Genomic DNA, 19,412 nt, shown 5'->3' on the forward strand with positions numbered 1-19,412 from the left:
ACATGCCAACCCAGATTTGATACCTGGCAACACATAATGGTCCCTTAAGTCTTTCAGTAGTGAATCCTGAGTGCTGAGCCAGGAGTAATCACTGAGTTCAGCCTGGTTTGGCCCAAATACAAAAAAAAATGTTCCCCCAAATGCAGGATTTTAGGGTTTTTCCTTGTGTTTTTAAGTATTCTATTGTGTATATGAACCACATTTTATCCATTTATATCTTGTTGGGCATTGGCATTTGTTGTTTTTCTTGTTTTTATTTCATTTTTTTGTCTTTGGGTCATACTTGGCAGTGCTCAAGACTCTGCACTTAGTGATTATTTCTTCACGAATTTGCATGTCATCCTTGGGCAGGGGCCATGCTAATCTTCTCTGTATCATTCCACTTTTAGTATATGTGCTGCCGAAGTGAGCACAACTTAGTGATTATTCCTGAAAAGTCTCAGTGGACCAGATGTCATGCAAGGATCAAAAACAAGTTGATCACCTACAAGATACCTTATCTGCTCTCTCTTCTGGCCCCGATATTTGCATTGTTTCTATATTCTCACTATTTAGCTAAATGAACATAAGGCATATCTTATGGAATAGTCTTTCTATTTTTGTGGTAAATGTTGATAGAGCATCTGTTGGGATATACGTAATTTTTTCTAAAAAATCTCCATAATTGTTCCATAGATGCTAAAGCAGACTACATTCCCACTAGCAGTGAATGAGAGTTATTTTTTTTACCACTTCATAGACAGTGTGGTTTGATTCCATTATGTTTTTATATAGGTTATTCTCCCTGATGGGAGATGATACATCCTTGACATTTGACTTATGTTATAATGAATAATTTTCACATATCTACTGACCATGCATATGGTTTCTTTGAAATGTATCTTTTCATCTCTTTTCCCAAAATGTAAATAAATAATTGGTTTCTTTGTTGCTGAATTTATGGGTGCTTTATATGTTTTGGATATTAGTTCTCATTATACACCAGTGGATCATTTTATGACTGGAATTGGCATATTCACATTGTGAGATCTTGACAGGTGATTCAATTCTTCTGAAACTACATTTAGTTTCCTATTTCCTATCTTCATCCTAGTGCAACCATTTTAGTAATTATATAATAAGCAATTGTAAATCCTGACTACTTATGTAGTCTACATATGATTTGAATGGAGTAGAATTTTCTACTCCCATCAAACACTAATTTAAAAAAATGTTGGAGACCATTGTGAGTTACAAGTCTTTCACAGTTGTATTTCAGGTATTTAGTTATAGTGAATTAGGGCCATTCCCACTACCAGTGTTGAACTCCCTCCATCAAAGTTCCCCACATGCATCCCATACCTCTACCCTGAGCCCCCAGGACTACTAATATGACAGGTTCATTTTGTGTTTTGCTTATTATAGTTTGGGACTGTTGATTCTATTGTCATTGACTTTGCCTTGGGTATTTAGATCTGATTTTTTCTTCCCACTCTATGCTCCTGAGACTACTTGGCCATTGGGCCCCATCCAATTTTTTTTATTTTCTCTATTTGTTGGAAGACATATAAAAATTAGGCAGAAATAAATGATTCAGGTTCTATGAAAAAGTTGTGAGCCCCTATCTAGAATATAAATAAAATTAAAAGAAGGAAAAAAATGGAGAAGGGCAGATGTGGCTTTTTTTTTGCATAAGCACCGTAAATATTGGTGAAATTGGAAAGGAAATTTCATTGTCCTAATAGATACAGGGTAACTTAGCCCATGAAGCATACTGTCAGAATATTGACTACAGGCTCTGAGCATGTTGGTTGTCAAACCCTAAGGTTTCTCTTTATGGTCACAGAAAAAAATTCTGCTCAGTCTTTGTTGTCAAAGTCTTTCTTCTGTAGTTAGAAATCTTGGTTTTTGCACAGATCCTAGGATGAAGCCTAGGATAAAGTCCTTTGTAGTCCCAGGAAAAGTTCTGATCACTCATGGTTATTGTAGTCAGTCTTCTATAATTAGAGATCTTTTCTTGCAACGATTTTATGATCAAGAAATGGGGAACAAAGATGATCAGAATTATTTTCAAGGCAGAAATAAGATGGCAAAAAGGCACACACGCATATACACATATGCTCCACATCATTAATATCATCATGAAGGTACAAATCAAAACTAATCTACCACCTCACACCACAGAGATGAGAGCATATCAATAACAACTAGTGCTGTCTCAGATGTGGGAAGAAATGGACTCACATTCACTGGTGGTGGGAATGTCGAATTGTCCATCCTTTTGATAAAACAATATAGTCCTCAGATAAACTAAAAATTGTGCTTCCATATTGCAATGTCTGGTAATATGTCCTAAAACACCAAAACACAACTCAGATAAAGCATTTGCACTCCTATGTTCATTGCAATACTATTCACAATAGCTAGAATCTAGAAACAACCTAAGGGTCGAAGAACAGATGAGTGAATAAAGAAACAGCTATATTTCTTCACAATGGAATTCTGTGCAGCTGTTAGAAAAAGGGAAGTCATACAATTTTATACATGGGTATATATGGAGAAATTTATTCTGAGAGATTTAAGTCAGAGGGATAAGGATAGACATATAATGAATAAACCCATGTATGGGATATAAAAAGTAAGATGATGGGCCCGGACAGATAGCACAGCGGCGTTTGCCTTGCAAGCAGCCAATCCAGGACCAAAGGTGGTTGGTTCGAATCCCGGTGTCCCATATGGTCCCCCGTGCCTGCCAGGAGCTATTTCTGAGCAGACAGCCAGGAGTAACCCCTGAGCAACGCTGGGTGTGACCCAAAAAAAAACAAACAAAAAAAAAAGTAAGACCATAATAATACCCTAAATTGACAGAGATTGAGACCAAGATAAAGTGGTCCATGATTGGAAGTTTACCACAAAAGTAGAGGAGTTCAATTTGAGCTAAATAGAGGCTGCTATGATAATTGTTAAAAGTCATTCTAGATAAGAGCTGATTTCAGAAAGGAGGCAAAGTTACCACTTCAGTAACCATATTGTTGAATGAAGAAAAAAGGAAGAATATAAAAGTTAAGAAAAATGTCTGGCATAAAGACTGGCTAGACAGGTGAGAGAGCAAGAAGCAAACACACACACACTCTGTGTTAGGGCAAGTGGCATCGAAAGGGCATCATGAGCTCTGACCCTAGCAGGGATGTCACAGTATCAGTGAGCAAAGAATGCTGGGCGGGGCGCCCAGGCTACCTGAGCAGTCCCAGAGGCCTCCCAGGCGCAGAGGTGTGGAAAGATCTCGAGAGGCCAGTGTCCCCACAGGGTTCACCCTTTCCCCAAGTAGGATGATGCCATCAGCTTCAGGGAGGCCCAAGGGCAGGACCACCGCCTACGAGTACTTCTTGCAGGCTTGCCGCCAGGAGTTGAGGGAACAGAACATTCAGCTGACAGTGGATTACCACCGTTTTCTGAGAGACTGTGAGCATAGGTGGAATGTTCTGGATACTGAAGAAAAAGAGCGCTTCAAGAAAATGGCCAAGGCCGATGGAAGGCGCTACCGGCGCCAGAAGAGGCGTTATGACCCCACATGGGCGGCCAAGAGGGACCCCGAAGACTCTAAAAGACCAAAGTCCGGCTTCATCTTCTATCAGGAACACCAGCCCCAGATTTGTTTTGACAACCCTCGCATGGCTATGAAGCAAGTTGCCAAAGAAATCGGCCAGATTTGGCGACAGATGAGTGCTTCAGAAAAACATCCGTGCCAAGATAGAGCCGAGTACGAAGCCAAGAAGAGGCGCAGTGTGGGAGCAACAGCAGGAAGAGACAAAGACCAGAAGAACCTTGAGGAGGAGGAGGACTATGGAGGCATGGACAAAATGGAAGGCGACAATGATGAAATCGATGATGATCAGGAACAGGACGAAGAGGACGGCGAGGAGAACGAGGAAGGCGAGGAAGACAAAGCGTCTGTTGGTAATTACTCGTCCTCTGAAGGGAAATGTGAGGCCTTAGACGAAGACTCAGAAGATGAGAACTGAAGAGAGGAGGAGGAAGAAGAAAAGGAAGGAGGTGCAATCAGAAAAACTAGTTCCCCTTGTCCTGCTTTAGCAGGACCCTGCAATAAAGTAGGTTCCTGCTCATCCTCTGTCTCCTTTAGTGTCTGTGTGTGTGCTCGAGGTGCAGGCGCGGAGTGGTTCACACTGGTTAAGCACTCATGTTGGGAGTGGGGCTCTTTGCTCTTGCTGAGACTAGGGGGTTGATTGAGGGTGGGCATTTTCTGAAAAATGAGAACGTGGGTGAATAAGGTTGATCATTAGGAAATAGGTGGTTGTGGTTTAGAAAAAGTCTCAAGTCCTCCAGTTTGTTTCCCTTTGGAGTTGAGGGTGTGGGAAGGAACCTGGTGGGTGGGAGGTAATGGGACAATGATGGAAAAAGGGGGCACTGGTGTTGGGAGGAGGATATGGTGAGGGAAGGGGAGCTTTGGGGGAAAAGGGGATACTTTGGGGGATTCGAGGTTGCAACATTGGATGTCTAAGACAGAAGAAGAGGAGGAGGAGGAGAAAAGAAAAATTTGGAGAGGGTGTAGAGGGAAAGGAGAAAGGAGGAGGAGGGGAAGTAGAAGAGAAAGAATGAAACAGAAGAAAAGGAGAAGGAGTTGGAGGACATGAGGAGGTGGAGAAGTGGATGAATAAGAGCATGAGAGGATGATGGGGCATCCCATATGATCATCTGAGCCTGCCAGAGTGATTTCTGAGAGCAAAGCCAGGGGTTACCCCTGAGCACTGTCGCAAGGTGTGGCCCAAAAACCAAAAAAGAAAAAAAAAGAAGGTAAAGGAAAGGAGGAGTGAAGGAGGTAGAGAAAGAAGGGGATGGGAGGAGTAGGTGACAAGGAGGGGGGAGGAGGTGGTAGAGGAAGAAAAGATGAAGAAAGAAGAAGAAAAAGGAAATGAAAAAGGAGATGGATTGGGCTGGAGTGATAGTGCAACAGGTATGGCAACTACCTTTCACAGAGCTGATTCAGGTTTGATCCCTGACACCCTATGTGGTTCTAGAGCCCTTGTTGGAGTGACCCCAGAGCACAGAACTACAAGTAAGCCCTGAACATCAATAGGTGTCACCCAACTCTTCCCTCCCCCCCAAAAAAGGGAAGAAATAAACCCAAACCCCAAGAAGTTCATAACCTTATGTACTGAACTATCTATATTCTATTATTTGGTATATTTAAAAACTGAAATGTTCATGGGCCCGGAGAGATAGCACAGTGGTGTTTGCCTTGCAAGTAGCCGATCCAGGACCAAAGGTGGTTGGTTCGAATCCCGGTGTCCCATATGGTCCCCCGTGCCTGCCAGGAGCTATTTCTGAGCAGACAGCCAGGAGTAACCCCTGAGCAACGCTGGGTGTGACCCAAAAAAAAACAAACAAAAAAAAAGTAAGACCATAATAATACCCTAAATTGATAGAGATTGAGACCAAGATAAAGTGGTCCATGATTGGAAGTTTACCACAAAAGTAGAGGAGTTCAATTTGAGCTAAATAGAGGCTGCTATGATAATTGTTAAAAGTCATTCTAGATAAGAGCTGATTTCAGAAAGGAGGCAAAGTTACCACTTCAGTAACCATATTGTTGAATGAAGAAAAAAGGAAGAATATAAAAGTTAAGAAAAATGTCTGGCATAAAGACTGGCTAGACAGGTGAGAGGTGGTAGAATATGTGCACTGGTGAAGGTAATGTGTGTTGGACATTGCATATCTGAGTCTCAATCATAACTTTGCATCTCTCAGTTGATGCGATTATAAAATTTATTAAATAATAATGAACTTAACTGTGGAACAGATCAAACTGTAGTTATTTGATTTTTCTTACATAAGTAATATACTTTTTGATTGATGATCTTCTTTATCAATTGTAGAGTAAATATTAGATATTATTGTGCTTCTCTCTTATGTGTCAAGCCTGGATTAAGGATACATTTGACCTTATTTAGAAAACCCTATTAAAATTTTCCTCTACTAATCTACATGTTGAGAAAATTTGATTATCCATATTGTTTCTAATATGCCAAGATTAAGCATGGAACTCATTCATCAGATTATAGCATTATTTGTATATCTTGACTTATTAGAATTAATGCAGTTTCATGTAACTTTATCTTTACTGGATCCAGATCCAGGTGAACAGTCCTGAAGCAAGACAGACATAACAGAGAAAAGCATGGGGTCAGGGGCTCACAGCCTCATTTACTGAGTATACTGACGATATTCATTGGACATTTATTGTTCAGAAGTAATCAACATAGGAAGAAGGGCAGATAACACAAATTCCTATCTAAGTGTAAGGGGGGTTACATTTTGTATGGGGATGAGTGATGAGAGAGGAAGCTAAGGTAAAATCTCTGAAAGAGAAGGTGACAGATAAAAGCCTGAATACAGGACTCTAGCCCTATGTGTTCACTATGGGCAATGGTAATTTACATTAAAAAACTTCATATTTTTATCTTCAGCTCCCCTGTGACTATCAGCTCTCCAACTAAACGTGTTTATTTCTTGGATGTCTTCATATCCAACACATCTTAATACAAATCTTTTTGTAACTACAAATATGGAAGCTAATACATTTATTATATAAAGTATACTGTTCATATTTTATGGTAAATTGATGAGTAAGTCTGAGTTGCTATTGTCTCATAAATATAAATTTAATGACTTCAAAATGGAGATAATTGTATTCAGTTCATTTTATGCTCATTTGTGTCTTAAGGTGCATGTGAACAAAATTGTACTAAGTACTTTTATATAACTATAAATGCACCAAGAATAATATACACAAAGCTAATAAACTGTACCCTCTCCTTAAATACCTGTGTGAAATCAGTTTTGACACTTAACATATGTTTAAATTATTCATATTCACTTAAATTCAAATGCATTTTATCTTTGTTTTCCTAGATATTCAAGATAAACGTCAATTTAAATTTAAAGTTGAATTCGAATCTGAAGATATAAAGTCTCGTGTGGAACCTTATTTCACTGTATACCTGTTAGATAAGGCTTTTAATATAAGTATTGAACAAATAACATTGATGTTCGCTCTGATATTCATACCAATGAAACCAGTAAGGTAATCCTATTTTAACACTTCTTTTTCATTAATCAACATTACTGTTCTTTTAAACTAATATTGATTTTTATTTCCATATTTGGATTGCATTACTTTTTAAATGATTTTAAGAAAATATTTTGTAATCGATATTTCCTGATTTTCAAGTTATGAAAAGTATTCTGATAAAAAATAGTTCAAATGTTTCTAAATCTAGATACCCCTTATAAATTATTGCCTTTCTTAGATCATTTGTGTTTAGCAACTAAAGAGCTTTCTCTTATAAATCTAAATCTATAACTGAAGGTATTGCACATTGGCAGCATATTTCCTGCGACTATTTGTCAGAACCAGTTCAAATTATGAAAGTAACTAAACTAAGATTTAATTTGCAATTATTGTCGTTATCCTTTCACCACCCAAACTGTAATGTGGTGCCTCAAATAATAAGGCTTAGAAAGGCTAACGTGTGGGGCTGGCAAGGTGCTACTAGAGGTAAGGTGTCTGCCTTGCAAGTGCTAGCCAAGGAAAGACCGTGGTTCGATCCCCCGGTGTCCCATATGGTCCCCCCAAGCCAGGGGCAATTTCTGAGTGCTTAGCCAGGAGTAATCCCTGAGCATCAAATGGGTGTGGCCCGAAAAAAAAAAAAAAAAAAAGAAAAAGAAATGCTAACATGTTCAAGTTTGTAAGAATAGTGAGTTTTAATATTATCTAGCAAATTTTATCAAGTGTCTTTATTTTTACCATATAGGCAAGAGATATGGAACTCCTAGGAACACTATCTGATAGGCCACATATGCAGCAGGGCTTTATTTATGTCGAAATGCTGAGGTGTTGACCAGAATCTAATTATTTACAAAGTATAAAATAAACAGTGCAAAATACAGCCCAGCAACTTATAAAAATAAATGAAAATATTTTATTTTCAATCATTTCTATAATTTAACTGTTTATTTTATATAAGTACATATTTATTTAAAGTGACTTAAATATATAGTCCAACAACTAAGAATACCAAATACATCTTCAGGAAGTAGTAAAATCAAGTTGTAATAAAAAGGTTCTTTATAAATATTAATAGTACCCTATATTATCTTACATATTTTGTGGTTTTCTATTTTTATTTTTAGTGTATACTTACATTTAGCTTTATATTATAATAGTTTAGTGATATGGAAATTATTGGCAAAAACTAGAATTATAAGGTATTCATACAGTGACTATGAGTATGACCAGTGTGAATTGATTCTTATTCAAGATTTTTTGGATTTAGAGCTTATGGATGAATACTTGAGAAACTGACTTATGACAACTTTGTATGAATGATTGAAAAAATGTTGTATATGTCACTATTCATGCCCCGAGGCCACACTTTTCCCACCAGCAGAGAACTAGAAAGGCTCACCAGATAGAGCAGCCACTCTGCAGACCCACAGTGTCATAGTTGCCCAATGTAGAAACCAGTAATGCTCTTGACAGATAATTTCCCTTCCTCAATAAGGCTCCCCCAGAGCTTTATGGCACTGAGGAGACACTGAGGATGAAATGTAAAATATACACCCCCAGACTCAAAACCATTGTAAAGCTATACAGATTTCCACCATGAACAGTGGATGAAAACTGTAATCTTGAGGACTCAATCAGTAATATTTATCTATATAATATCTCTGAAAATGACTTCAAGGTTGAAATACTCCAAACTAATGAGATCAAGAAACAATGCTATAAAGACACGAATAAAACAAGAGTGTGTAGTAGCAGAAATGAGAAAACTACAAACAGAAAGAACTGGAAAACTAGGCAGGTAAAATGAAAATCTCACTACGAAGGCCTTGCCATTAGAACAACAGCTGCTGAGGATAGAATTAGTGTGCTTCAAGATAAAGTGCTCAAAACTTAAGGCACAAAAAGTTTATGAGACAGTGAGAGTCATTTTTAATGATAAAGGGATATGTACATGAGGAAGAATTCATACTCTAAACGTATATGCACTTAATGAAGGACCAGCAATATACTAAAAACAACTAATAGATTTGAAGTATGGTATTAGTAGCAACAAAATAGTAGCCAGAGATTTCAGCACCACTCTGTCAACTATCAATAGATAAACTATAATAAATATCAATAAGGAAGTACTTTTTTTGAAAGAAGAAATGGAAAATAGGGGTTTATATATATACATATATATGCATATTCATATTGAGCTTTGCTTCACCCAAAAGCAAAATACACATGTACATGTGGCATTCTCTAACATAGATCACATGCTGAAACATAAAACTTACTTTCGTTAACTCAGTCACCTAGAAATTAAACTTCTTACCACCAAAGACCCAGTGTGTCTTAGAGGAAATCAAAAGATTTCTGGAAACAAATGAGAATGAGCACACAATCTACCAGAGCTTATGGAACTAGCAGAAGCAGTGTTAAGGGGGAATTTCGTAGATATGCAAGCATTCATTAGGAAGGAAGGCAGCAGTCTAATATGCAAAACACAAGACACTGGTAAATGACTAAAGGAGCATAAAGAAAGCAGGAGAAAGGATATAATAAACAGTGCAGAAATTTGTGAACATGAATCCAAAAAACTAATCCAAAGAATCAATGAAACCAAAAACTGGTTCTTTGAAAAAGTAAATAGGACTGATAAACAACTAGCAATATTCATAAGAAAACACAGAAGGAGATTCCTAATAAATAGAATCATAAAGAAGACATCATAACAGATACCTCAGAAATTCAAAGGGTCATTAGAAATTGCTTTCAGAATATTTATGTCCTGAAATGAGAGAACCTAGAAGAATTAGATAAATTCTTGGACTCTTATAACTCCTATAACTCCTCCCTAGGATAAACTCAGTAGATATGGATCCCCTAAATATATGTATTACTTTCAAAGAAAAATAAATGGGAATTATGCATTTTGCTGCAATATAAATAGAACAGGAAGGTGTCGTGTTAAAGAAGTAAGCCAGAAGAAGGATAAATACAGGATACTGTCACTTAATATGTGGTATTTAGAATAACTAAATGAGAGAATGAAATGGCTTAAATATGTCTTGCCCAGATTTCTTGGCCCCAGATATAGTATATACAGTGGGAAGTGAGAAAAGCAGATGTGAAATAACAGGACCAGGAGATTCAGGTATATTGGTGGTATTAAGGAAAGTCAGAACTAAACATACAAACCACAAAGTCAACAACACTGAAATTATGAGACCCAAACTTAACACACAAATTTAAACATGTGCCTATGAAGAAAGCAGGCTGGGATGTGGACGTATGGGAAGGACTTTGGAAATATTGGTAATAACCTCATTGGATGTTGGCACTGTTGATGATATAAATGCTGAAACAGTATATCTAAATCTCAACTTTGAATACTTTTGTATATCAGTGTTTTAATTATTTTTTAAAAAAGAAATGGTAATCAAAAGTCTTCCCCAAAACGAAAGCCCAGGACAAGATGAATTCACTAATAAATTCTTTCAAACCTCTGAAGAAGATATACTGCACCAGTCCTTCTCAGGCTCTACAGAAAATGAAATAAACAGAAACACTTCCAAGAAGTTTCTGTGAAGCAAACACCACCCAGATATCAAAAGCAGAGACATTAAAGAAAATGAGACTCATAGACTGCAATCTATGATTAACACTGATATCGTCAGCAAAATACTAGCAAATATAATCCAACAATTTATCAAAAAGATCATATACCATGATCAAGTGGGATTTATTTCTGGGATGCAAGGATCAATTAGCATATGCAAGTCAGTCAAAATATTATACCATAATAATGAAAATATAATCACATGATCATGTCAACGGCATACAGAAAGCATAAAACTGTCAAGCAATGGAGAATCAAGAATCTTTTCTCAATATAGTCAAAGCATTTGTTATAAGCCCATAAAAAACATTCTACTCAATGGCAAAAATTTTCCCAATGCACAAGACAAGTTTGTCCAGGCTTGCCACTTCATTTCAGTTTGGGACATTTGTGGTGGGAATGTTGCACCTGTGCAGGGGGATGTTCTTTACATGACTGAAACCCAACTACAATCATATTTGTAATCAAGGTGTTTAGAAAGGTATTAATTAAAAAGAAATTATAAATTTCTTTCCATAGAAGTTAGGTAAAATAAGATATTAAAGTCTTCCATATAAGAAGTCAAGCTGCCATCATTTGCAGATGACATGATTCTGTATTTAGAAAATCCTAAAGACTACATAAAAGCTTCTAGAAACAATAAGTTTGTGTTTTGTAGTAAATATACAGGCTAAAAAGTTAATACACAAATGTCTATGGCCTTCCTTTATGCAAATAATGAAAGCAATCTTATTCACAACTGTGCTTCAGAAAAATCAAATACCTCGAAGCTTCTCTAAGAAAGTAAAAGATTGATACAAAGAAAACTACAAAATACTACTTCAACAAATAAAGAAGACACAAGAAAATGGAAAAACATCCCCTGCTCATGTGTTGACAGGAATAATATCAGAATGGCAATGTTTCCCAAAACATTGTACAGATTCAGGCAGTACCTATAATGATACCAATAAACTATATCATAATAGATACTAATAATAAATAGATCAACTGCTCTTGAAATTTATTTGAAGTACTAATGCCCCCTCCCCACAAAAAATAGCTAAAACAATCTTTGGGATAAAGAAGATGGAAGGGATCACTATCTCCAACTTCCAACTCTACTACAAAATGATAGTAATTAAAATAGTCTGGTACTTGAATAAAGACAGACCCTCAAATCAACAAAATAAAACTGAATATTCTAAGACAAATGCTCAAGTATATATTATCAGTTAATCTTCCAGAAATGCGCACAAAAATTACAAAGTGGAAAAAGTAAAGTCTTCAATCATTGGATTGTACAAACTAGTCAGCTACGTGCAAAAAAAGTGAACTCAGATGTCTTTATAACACCACATACAAAAAAGTCAAATAAAATGGATTAAAAACCTTAATATCAGATCTTAATCCATAAAAATTTATGTAAAGGAAAATGTAGTCAGAACTCCCCATGACATTAAAACTAATTGATTCTTCAAGGATGAAGTAACAATGGTCTAGCACTGGAAGAAAAGATAAACAAGTGGGACTGCATAAAACTAAGAATCTTCTGCACCTCAAAGGAAATGATGATCAGGATAAAAAACAATCCACGAACTGGGATAAATTATATACCCACCAATTATCTGACAAGTGGTAATATCAAAGATATATATAAGGCGCTAGTAGAACTTTACAAGGAAAAACATCCAACCCCATCAAAATATTTGGAAGAAGGTCAGAGGAATCGCATGTAGGTAAGGCATTGCAGGTAGGCAGGATTTCAGGTATCCCAATGGTTCCCCAAGCTCACCAGGAGTGACCCCTGAGCAAAGCTTGGCGTAAGCTCTTAGAAACACCAGGTGAGGACACAAAACAAAGAAGATAACCGAGAAAAGACATACAGAAACTTCCCCAAAACGAAAAATAAATGTCTAAAAGGCACACACACACACACACACACACACACACACACACACACACAATTCTCTGCAACACTAATCACCATAGATATTCTCATCAAAACAACAATGAAATAACATCTCATACTTCAAAGTCTGGATCACATCAAAAAGAACAAGAATGGACAGAGAATAAAGTGGAGAAGGTGCTTTTCTTGCAAGCAGCCTGCTTGGCTCATATGGTTTCCTCAGCTCACCAGGATTCCTAACTACTGATCCAGGATTAAAACCTGAGCATCATCAACTGTTTGCCGCCCCTACCCCCAAAGCCAAACCAAAAAAAGTACTTTTGTACTTTTGTACTTTTTGTACAAAAATAACTTTTTTACTTTTTGTACTTGAGAGAAATGGACTCTCATTCACTGCTGGTGGGAATTCAACTGGTCCAGCCTTTGTGGAATACAATATGGACATTCCTATAATATCTAGGAATTGAGCTTCCATTTAACCTAGCAACTTCACTTCTTCAAATATATGCCCATGGTCCTCAAGACAAATTTGAGAAGACACTTGTAACCCTATGTTCCTTGTAGCACTATCCACATAAAGCTAAAATGTGGTAACAACCAATGTGTCCAAGAATAAATAACTGAATAAAGAAAACTATGATAAATATACACAATGGAATATTACTTGGCCAATGAAAAAGAAAATGTCATGTAACTTGCTGCTAAACAGAGGAACATGGAGAGTTGCATGCTAAGTAAAGTTAGTCAGAAGGAGAGAGACTATCATAGATTGATCTCTCTCTTACGCATTACATAAAAGGAAAATGATGGAATAAAGAATGACCAAATACGGTGGTGTTTTGAAAATTGCATTCCTGAGGGAGGGACTTCAGAGCATAGAAACCGGCTATCCTTTGCAAAAGCTGGCTCCCTGTGTGTGACACCAGGCGGGGAAAATCCGCGAAAGTACACCGGCCCAGTGGGGCTCAGCTGTGAAAGACTGTGAGTGTGACCTGTCTATGTCTCTCTACTGTCCTCTTGCGTGAAACTCTTGCGAGTGGGGCAAAAAAAGCCTCCAGAAACCTCGCTGGCCCAGACGCCATTTTCAGGGAGGGACTTCAGAGCATAGAAACCGGCTATCCTTTGCAAAAGCTGGCTCCCTGTGTGTGACACCAGGCGGGGAAAATCCGCGAAAGTACACCGGCCCAGTGGGGCTCAGCTGTGAAAGACTGTGAGTGTGACCTGTCTATGTCTCTCTACTGTCCTCTTGCGTGAAACTCTTGCGAGTGGGGCAAAAAGAGCCTCCAGAAACCTCGCTGGCCCAGACGCCATTTTCAGGGAGGGACTTCAGAGCATAGAAACCGGCTATCCTTTGCAAAAGCTGGCTCCCTGTGTGTGACACCAGGCGGGGAAAATCCGCGAAAGTACACCGGCCCAGTGGGGCTCAGCTGTGAAAGACTGTGAGTGTGACCTGTCTATGTCTCTCTACTGTCCTCTGGCGTGAAACTCTTGCGAGTGGGGCAAAAAGAGGCTCAGAGGAGCACGGCCGCTCCGCTTCGCTACGCGGCCGTGCACTCTTTCTAAGGAAAGAACTCCATTGCAACAAGAAGGAAAAATCACACTAAGAACGGCGCTATATCACAGAAGCAAACATTTCTCTCTGGACTGTCTTCTCTGTTGCATGCTCGGGCCTAAGATTTGACCCAGTGTGAGGCTTCATCCACGGAGGAACCCTCCCTTAGAGGCAAGTCAGCCCATCCAGAAAGGGAGGAGCCAGAGGAGTGTGCTGCCTACATCATATAGACAATGAATACCACCACAACACGTAGAAAAACCCACAATACAAGTGTGACAATGGGGAAACAACGCAGGCCAGCATCAGACATAGAGAATGAAGATGACAATTCTGAGGACCAGATAATGACTGAACAACTAATCAACCTCTCAGATAAGGACTTTAGACTAGCAATATGGAAGGTGCTCAACAGACTCCAAGAAACCATGGATCGAGTTGAACAGAACACTAATAAGAACCAAGAAAATATGAAGGCAGAAATGACAAAACTCCAAACTGAAATAACATGTCAACTAACAGGACTGGAAAAGTCAGTAAACGAAGTGAATGACAAAATGGATAAGCTCTGGGACAGGGTATCAGAAGTTGAGAATAGACTTGGTGCTGTGGAAGATGAGATACATAACAATTCCATACAGCAGGAGAGATTGGACAAAAAACTTAAAGCAAATGAGCAGACAATGGAAAAATTAGTCAAAGAATGGGAACAGACGAAAATAGAAGTCTATGATAAGATCAACAGAAACAACTTAAGAATCATTGGAGTCCCAGAGACCCAGGAAGAAAATTTCCAGGAAGAATCAATGGTCAAGAACATCATTAAAGAGAAACTTCCAGAGCTAAAGAATATATGTGATCAAATCCTGCATGCCCGAAGAGTACCAACCAAAAGAGACCCCAGAAAAAACACCCCAAGACACATCCTAGTCACAATGACAAATCCCACAGATAGAGACAGAATTCTGAAAACAGCAAGATCAAAAGGGGAAATCATGTTCAAGCAAGCTTCCCTGAGATTTACAGCAGACCTGTCACCAGAAACGCTCAATGCCAGAAAGCAGTGGTGGGATATTGTGACAAGACTGAATGAAATGAATGCTTCACCCAGAATACTATACCCAGCAAAACTCACTTTCCGGTTTGATGGAAGAATACATGGTTTCACAGACAAAAAACAGCTCAGAAACTTCACAGACACAAAACCAGTCTTAAGAGAAAAACTGAAAGACCTAATCTAAGACAAGACTACCCAAAAGACACACCAAATTTTGAAATAAAGATGGCGTTAAATCCCAGGACAATTCTTTCTCTCAACGTCAATGGACTAAATGCACCAGTTAAGAGATACAGAGTGGCTAAATGGATCAAAAAACTCAATCCAACCTTCTGCTGCCTACAAGAAACGCACCTGAATAGTCAGAACAAACATAGACTCAAAATAAAAGGCTGGAGAAAAGTTATCCAAGCAAACAACACCCATAAAAAAGCTGGAGTGGCCATACTAATATCAGATAATGCAAACTTTATACTCAGGAAAGTTGTAAGGGACAAAGACGGACATTTTATATTAATCAAGGGGTACGTAGAGCAGGAAGAATTCACTCTCCTAAACATATATGCACCGAATGAGGGGCCAGCAAAATATTTAATACAACTGTTGACAAATCTGAAAAATAATATCAACAACAACACAATAATTGTGGGGGACCTTAACACGGCTTTGTCAACACTGGACAGGTCAACCAGACTGAAACCCAACAAGAATATACTAGACCTGAGGAGAGAAATGGAAGAAAGAGGCCTAGTGGATATATATAGGACACTCCATCCCCAGAAACCTGGATACACATTCTTCTCCAATGTACATGGGACATTCTCCAGGATAGACTACATGCTGGCACATAAAACATACCTCCATAATATCAAGAGGATAGAAATTTTGCAGACTACCTTCGCTGACCACAAGGCTCTGAAATTATTTGTGAACTCCAAAGGGACCCAGAAGAAACACTTTAACACCTGGAAGTTAAACAGCCTCATGCTCAATAACCAGTGGGTCCGAGATGAAATCAAGGAGGAAATAAAAAGGTTCCTGGAAACAAATGACAATAAAGACACAAACTCTCAGAACTTATGGGACACAGCAAAAGCAGTACTGAGAGGAAAATTTATAGCTTTGCAAGCACACATCAGGAAGGAAGAAGGAGCTTACCTGAGTAGCTTAATGACACAGCTAATAGAACTAGAAAATGCTCAACAAAAGGACCCAAGAATAGGAAGACAGAAGGAAATAACAAAGCTGAGAGCAGAAATCAACGAAGTGGAAACTCAAAAAACAATCCGAAAGATCAACGAAAGCAGAAGTTGGTTCTTTGAAAAAATAAACAAGATTGATAGACCACTGGCAAACCTAACAAAGAAAGAGAGAGAGAGAAACTTGATAACTCGTATCAGGAATGAAAAAGGAGAGATCACTACTGATATGACAGAGATTCAAAGGGTAATCAGAAACTACTTTGAAAAACTCTACGCCACTAAAAATGAGAACCTGGAAGAAATGGATAAATTCTTGGACTCTTATAATCTTCCACGGTTGAAGGAAGAGGATGTAGCATATCTAAACACCCCCATCACCATTGATGAAATTAAAACAGTAATCAAATGTCTGCCGAAAAACAAAAGCCCAGGTCCAGATGGATTCACTAATGAATTCTATCAAACTTTCCAAGAGGAACTACTGCCAATCTTGGCAAGACTCTTTCATGAAATTGAACAAACAGAAACACTTCCAAATAGCTTTTATGAAGCCAACATCACCTTGATACCTAAACCAGACAGAGACGCTACCAAAAAAGAAAATTACAGACCAATATCACTGATGAATGCAGATGCAAAGATCCTCAACAAAATCCTGGCAAATAGGATTCAATGCCTCGTTAAGAAGATCATCCACTACGATCAAGTAGGTTTCATTCCAGGAATGCAAGGCTGGTTTAACATCCGTAAATCTATCAACATAATACACAACATCAATAACAAGAAAAATAAAAACCACATGATCATATCAATAGATGCAGAGAAAGCATTTGATAAGGTCCAACACCCATTCTTGATCAAAACTCTCAGCAAGATGGGAATGGAGGGAACCTTTCTCAATATAGTGAAGGCCATCTACCACAAGCCAGTGGCAAATATTATCCTCAATGGAGAAAAACTGAAAGCCTTCCCTCTAAATTCTGGCACAAGACAAGGCTGTCCTCTCTCACCACTCCTATTCAACATAGCACTGGAAGTACTTGCTATAGCGATTAGGCAAGAAAAGGATATCAAGGGAATCCAGATAGGAAAGGAAGAAGTGAAGCTCTCACTGTTTGCAGATGACATGATACTCTACTTAGAAAACCCTAAAGACTCTATCAAAAAGCTTCTAGAAACAATAGACTCATATAGCAAGGTGGCAGGCTACAAAATTAACACACAAAAATCAATGGCCTTTCTATATACCAATAGTAAAAAGGATGAAATGGACATTAAGAAAACAACCCCATTCACAATAGTACCACACAAACTCAAATATCTTGGAATCAACTTGACTAAATATGTGAAGGACCTATACAAAGAAAACTATAAAACTCTGCTCCAAGAAATAAGAGAGGACACACGGAAATGGAAACACATACCCTGCTCATGGATTGGCAGGATTAACATCATCAAAATGTCAATACTCCCCAAGGCATTATACAGATTTAATGCCATCCCTCTAAAGATACCCATGACATTCTTCAAAGAAGTGGATCAGACACTTTTGAAATTCATTTGGAACAATAAACACCCTCGAATAGCTAAAGCAATCATTGGGAAAAAGAATATGGGAGGAATTACTTTTCCCAACTTTAAACTGTACTACAAAGCAACAGTTATCAAAACAGCATGGTATTGGAATAAGGATAGGTCCTCAGATCAGTGGAATAGGCTTGAATACTCAGAAAATGTTCCCCAGAGATACAACCATCTAATTTTTGATAAAGGAGCAGGAAATCCTAAATGGAGCAGGGAAAGCCTCTTCAACAAGTGGTGTTGGCACAATTGGATAGCCACTTGCAAAAAATTAAACTTAGACCCCCAGCTAACATCATGTACAAAGGTAAAATCCAAATGGATTAAAGACCTCGATATCAGCCCCAAAACCATAAGATATATAGAACAGCACATAGGCAAAACACTACAGGACATTACAGGCATCTTCAAGGAGGAAACTGCACTCTCCAAGCAAGTGAAAGCAGAGATTAACAGATGGGAATATATTAAGCTGAGAAGCTTCTGCACCTCAAAGGAAATAGTGCCCAGGATACAAGAGCCACCCACTGAGTGGGAGAAACTATTCACCCAATACCCATCAGATAAGGGGCTAATCTCCAAAATATACAAGGCACTGACAGAACTTTACAAGAAAAAAACATCTAACCCCATCAAAAAATGGGGAGAAGAAATGAACAGACACTTTGACAAAGAAGAAATACGCATGGCCAAAAGACACATGAAAAAATGTTCAACATCACTAATCATCAGGGAGATGCAAATCAAAACAACGATGAGATACCACCTCACACCCCAGAGAATGGCACACATCACAAAGAATGAGAATAAACAGTGTTGGCGGGGATGTGGAGAGAAAGGAACTCTTATCCACTGCTGGTGGGAATGCTGTCTAGTTCAACCTTTATGGAAAGCGATATGGAGATTCCTCCAAAAATTGGAAATCGAGCTCCCATACGATCCAGCTATACCACTCCTAGGAATATACCCTAGGAACACAAAAATACAATACAAAAACCCCTTCCTTACACCTATATTCATTGCAGCTCTATTTACCATAGCAAGACTCTGGAAACAACCAAGATGCCCTTCAACAGACGAATGGCTAAAGAAACTGTGGTACATATACACAATGGAATATTATGCAGCTGTCAGGAGAGATGAAGTCATGAAATTTTCCTATACATGGATGTACATGGAATCTATTATGCTGAGTGAAATAAGTCAGAGAGAGAGAGAAAAACGCAGAATGGTCTCACTCATCTATGGGTCTTAAGAAAAATGAAAGACACCCTTGTAATAATAATTTTCAGACACAAAAGAGAAAAGAGCTGGAAGTTCCAGCTCACCTCAGGAAGCTCACCACAAAGAGTGATGAGTTTAGTTAGAGAAATAACTACATTTTGAACTGTCCTAATATTGAGAATGTATGAGGAAAATGTAGAGCCTGTTTAGGGTACAGGCGGGGGTTGGGTGGGGA

At 38.3% G+C, this 19,412-nt stretch overlaps 1 protein-coding gene and 1 non-coding gene across 2 annotated transcripts in view; one reads left to right on the forward strand and one right to left on the reverse strand.

The window, feature by feature from the left end:
* Positions 1–19,412, forward strand: part of CFAP47 (cilia and flagella associated protein 47) — a 433,368-nt gene that overhangs the window by 400,317 nt on the left and 13,639 nt on the right. Inside the window, exons 63-64 of the mRNA XM_049766890.1 lie at positions 3,176–3,963; positions 6,910–7,081. Of these exons, the coding sequence (XP_049622847.1) occupies positions 3,176–3,963; positions 6,910–7,081 (960 nt within the window). The remainder of the gene's footprint in view (positions 1–3,175; positions 3,964–6,909; positions 7,082–19,412) is intronic.
* LOC126000290 (U6 spliceosomal RNA) lies at positions 307–413 on the reverse strand. The gene has a single exon (XR_007492642.1). It is a non-coding gene; the product is annotated as a U6 spliceosomal RNA (small nuclear RNA).

The sequence above is a fragment of the Suncus etruscus genome, chromosome X (genome assembly GCF_024139225.1).
Source record: "Suncus etruscus isolate mSunEtr1 chromosome X, mSunEtr1.pri.cur, whole genome shotgun sequence".
NCBI lineage: Eukaryota > Metazoa > Chordata > Mammalia > Eulipotyphla > Soricidae > Suncus > Suncus etruscus.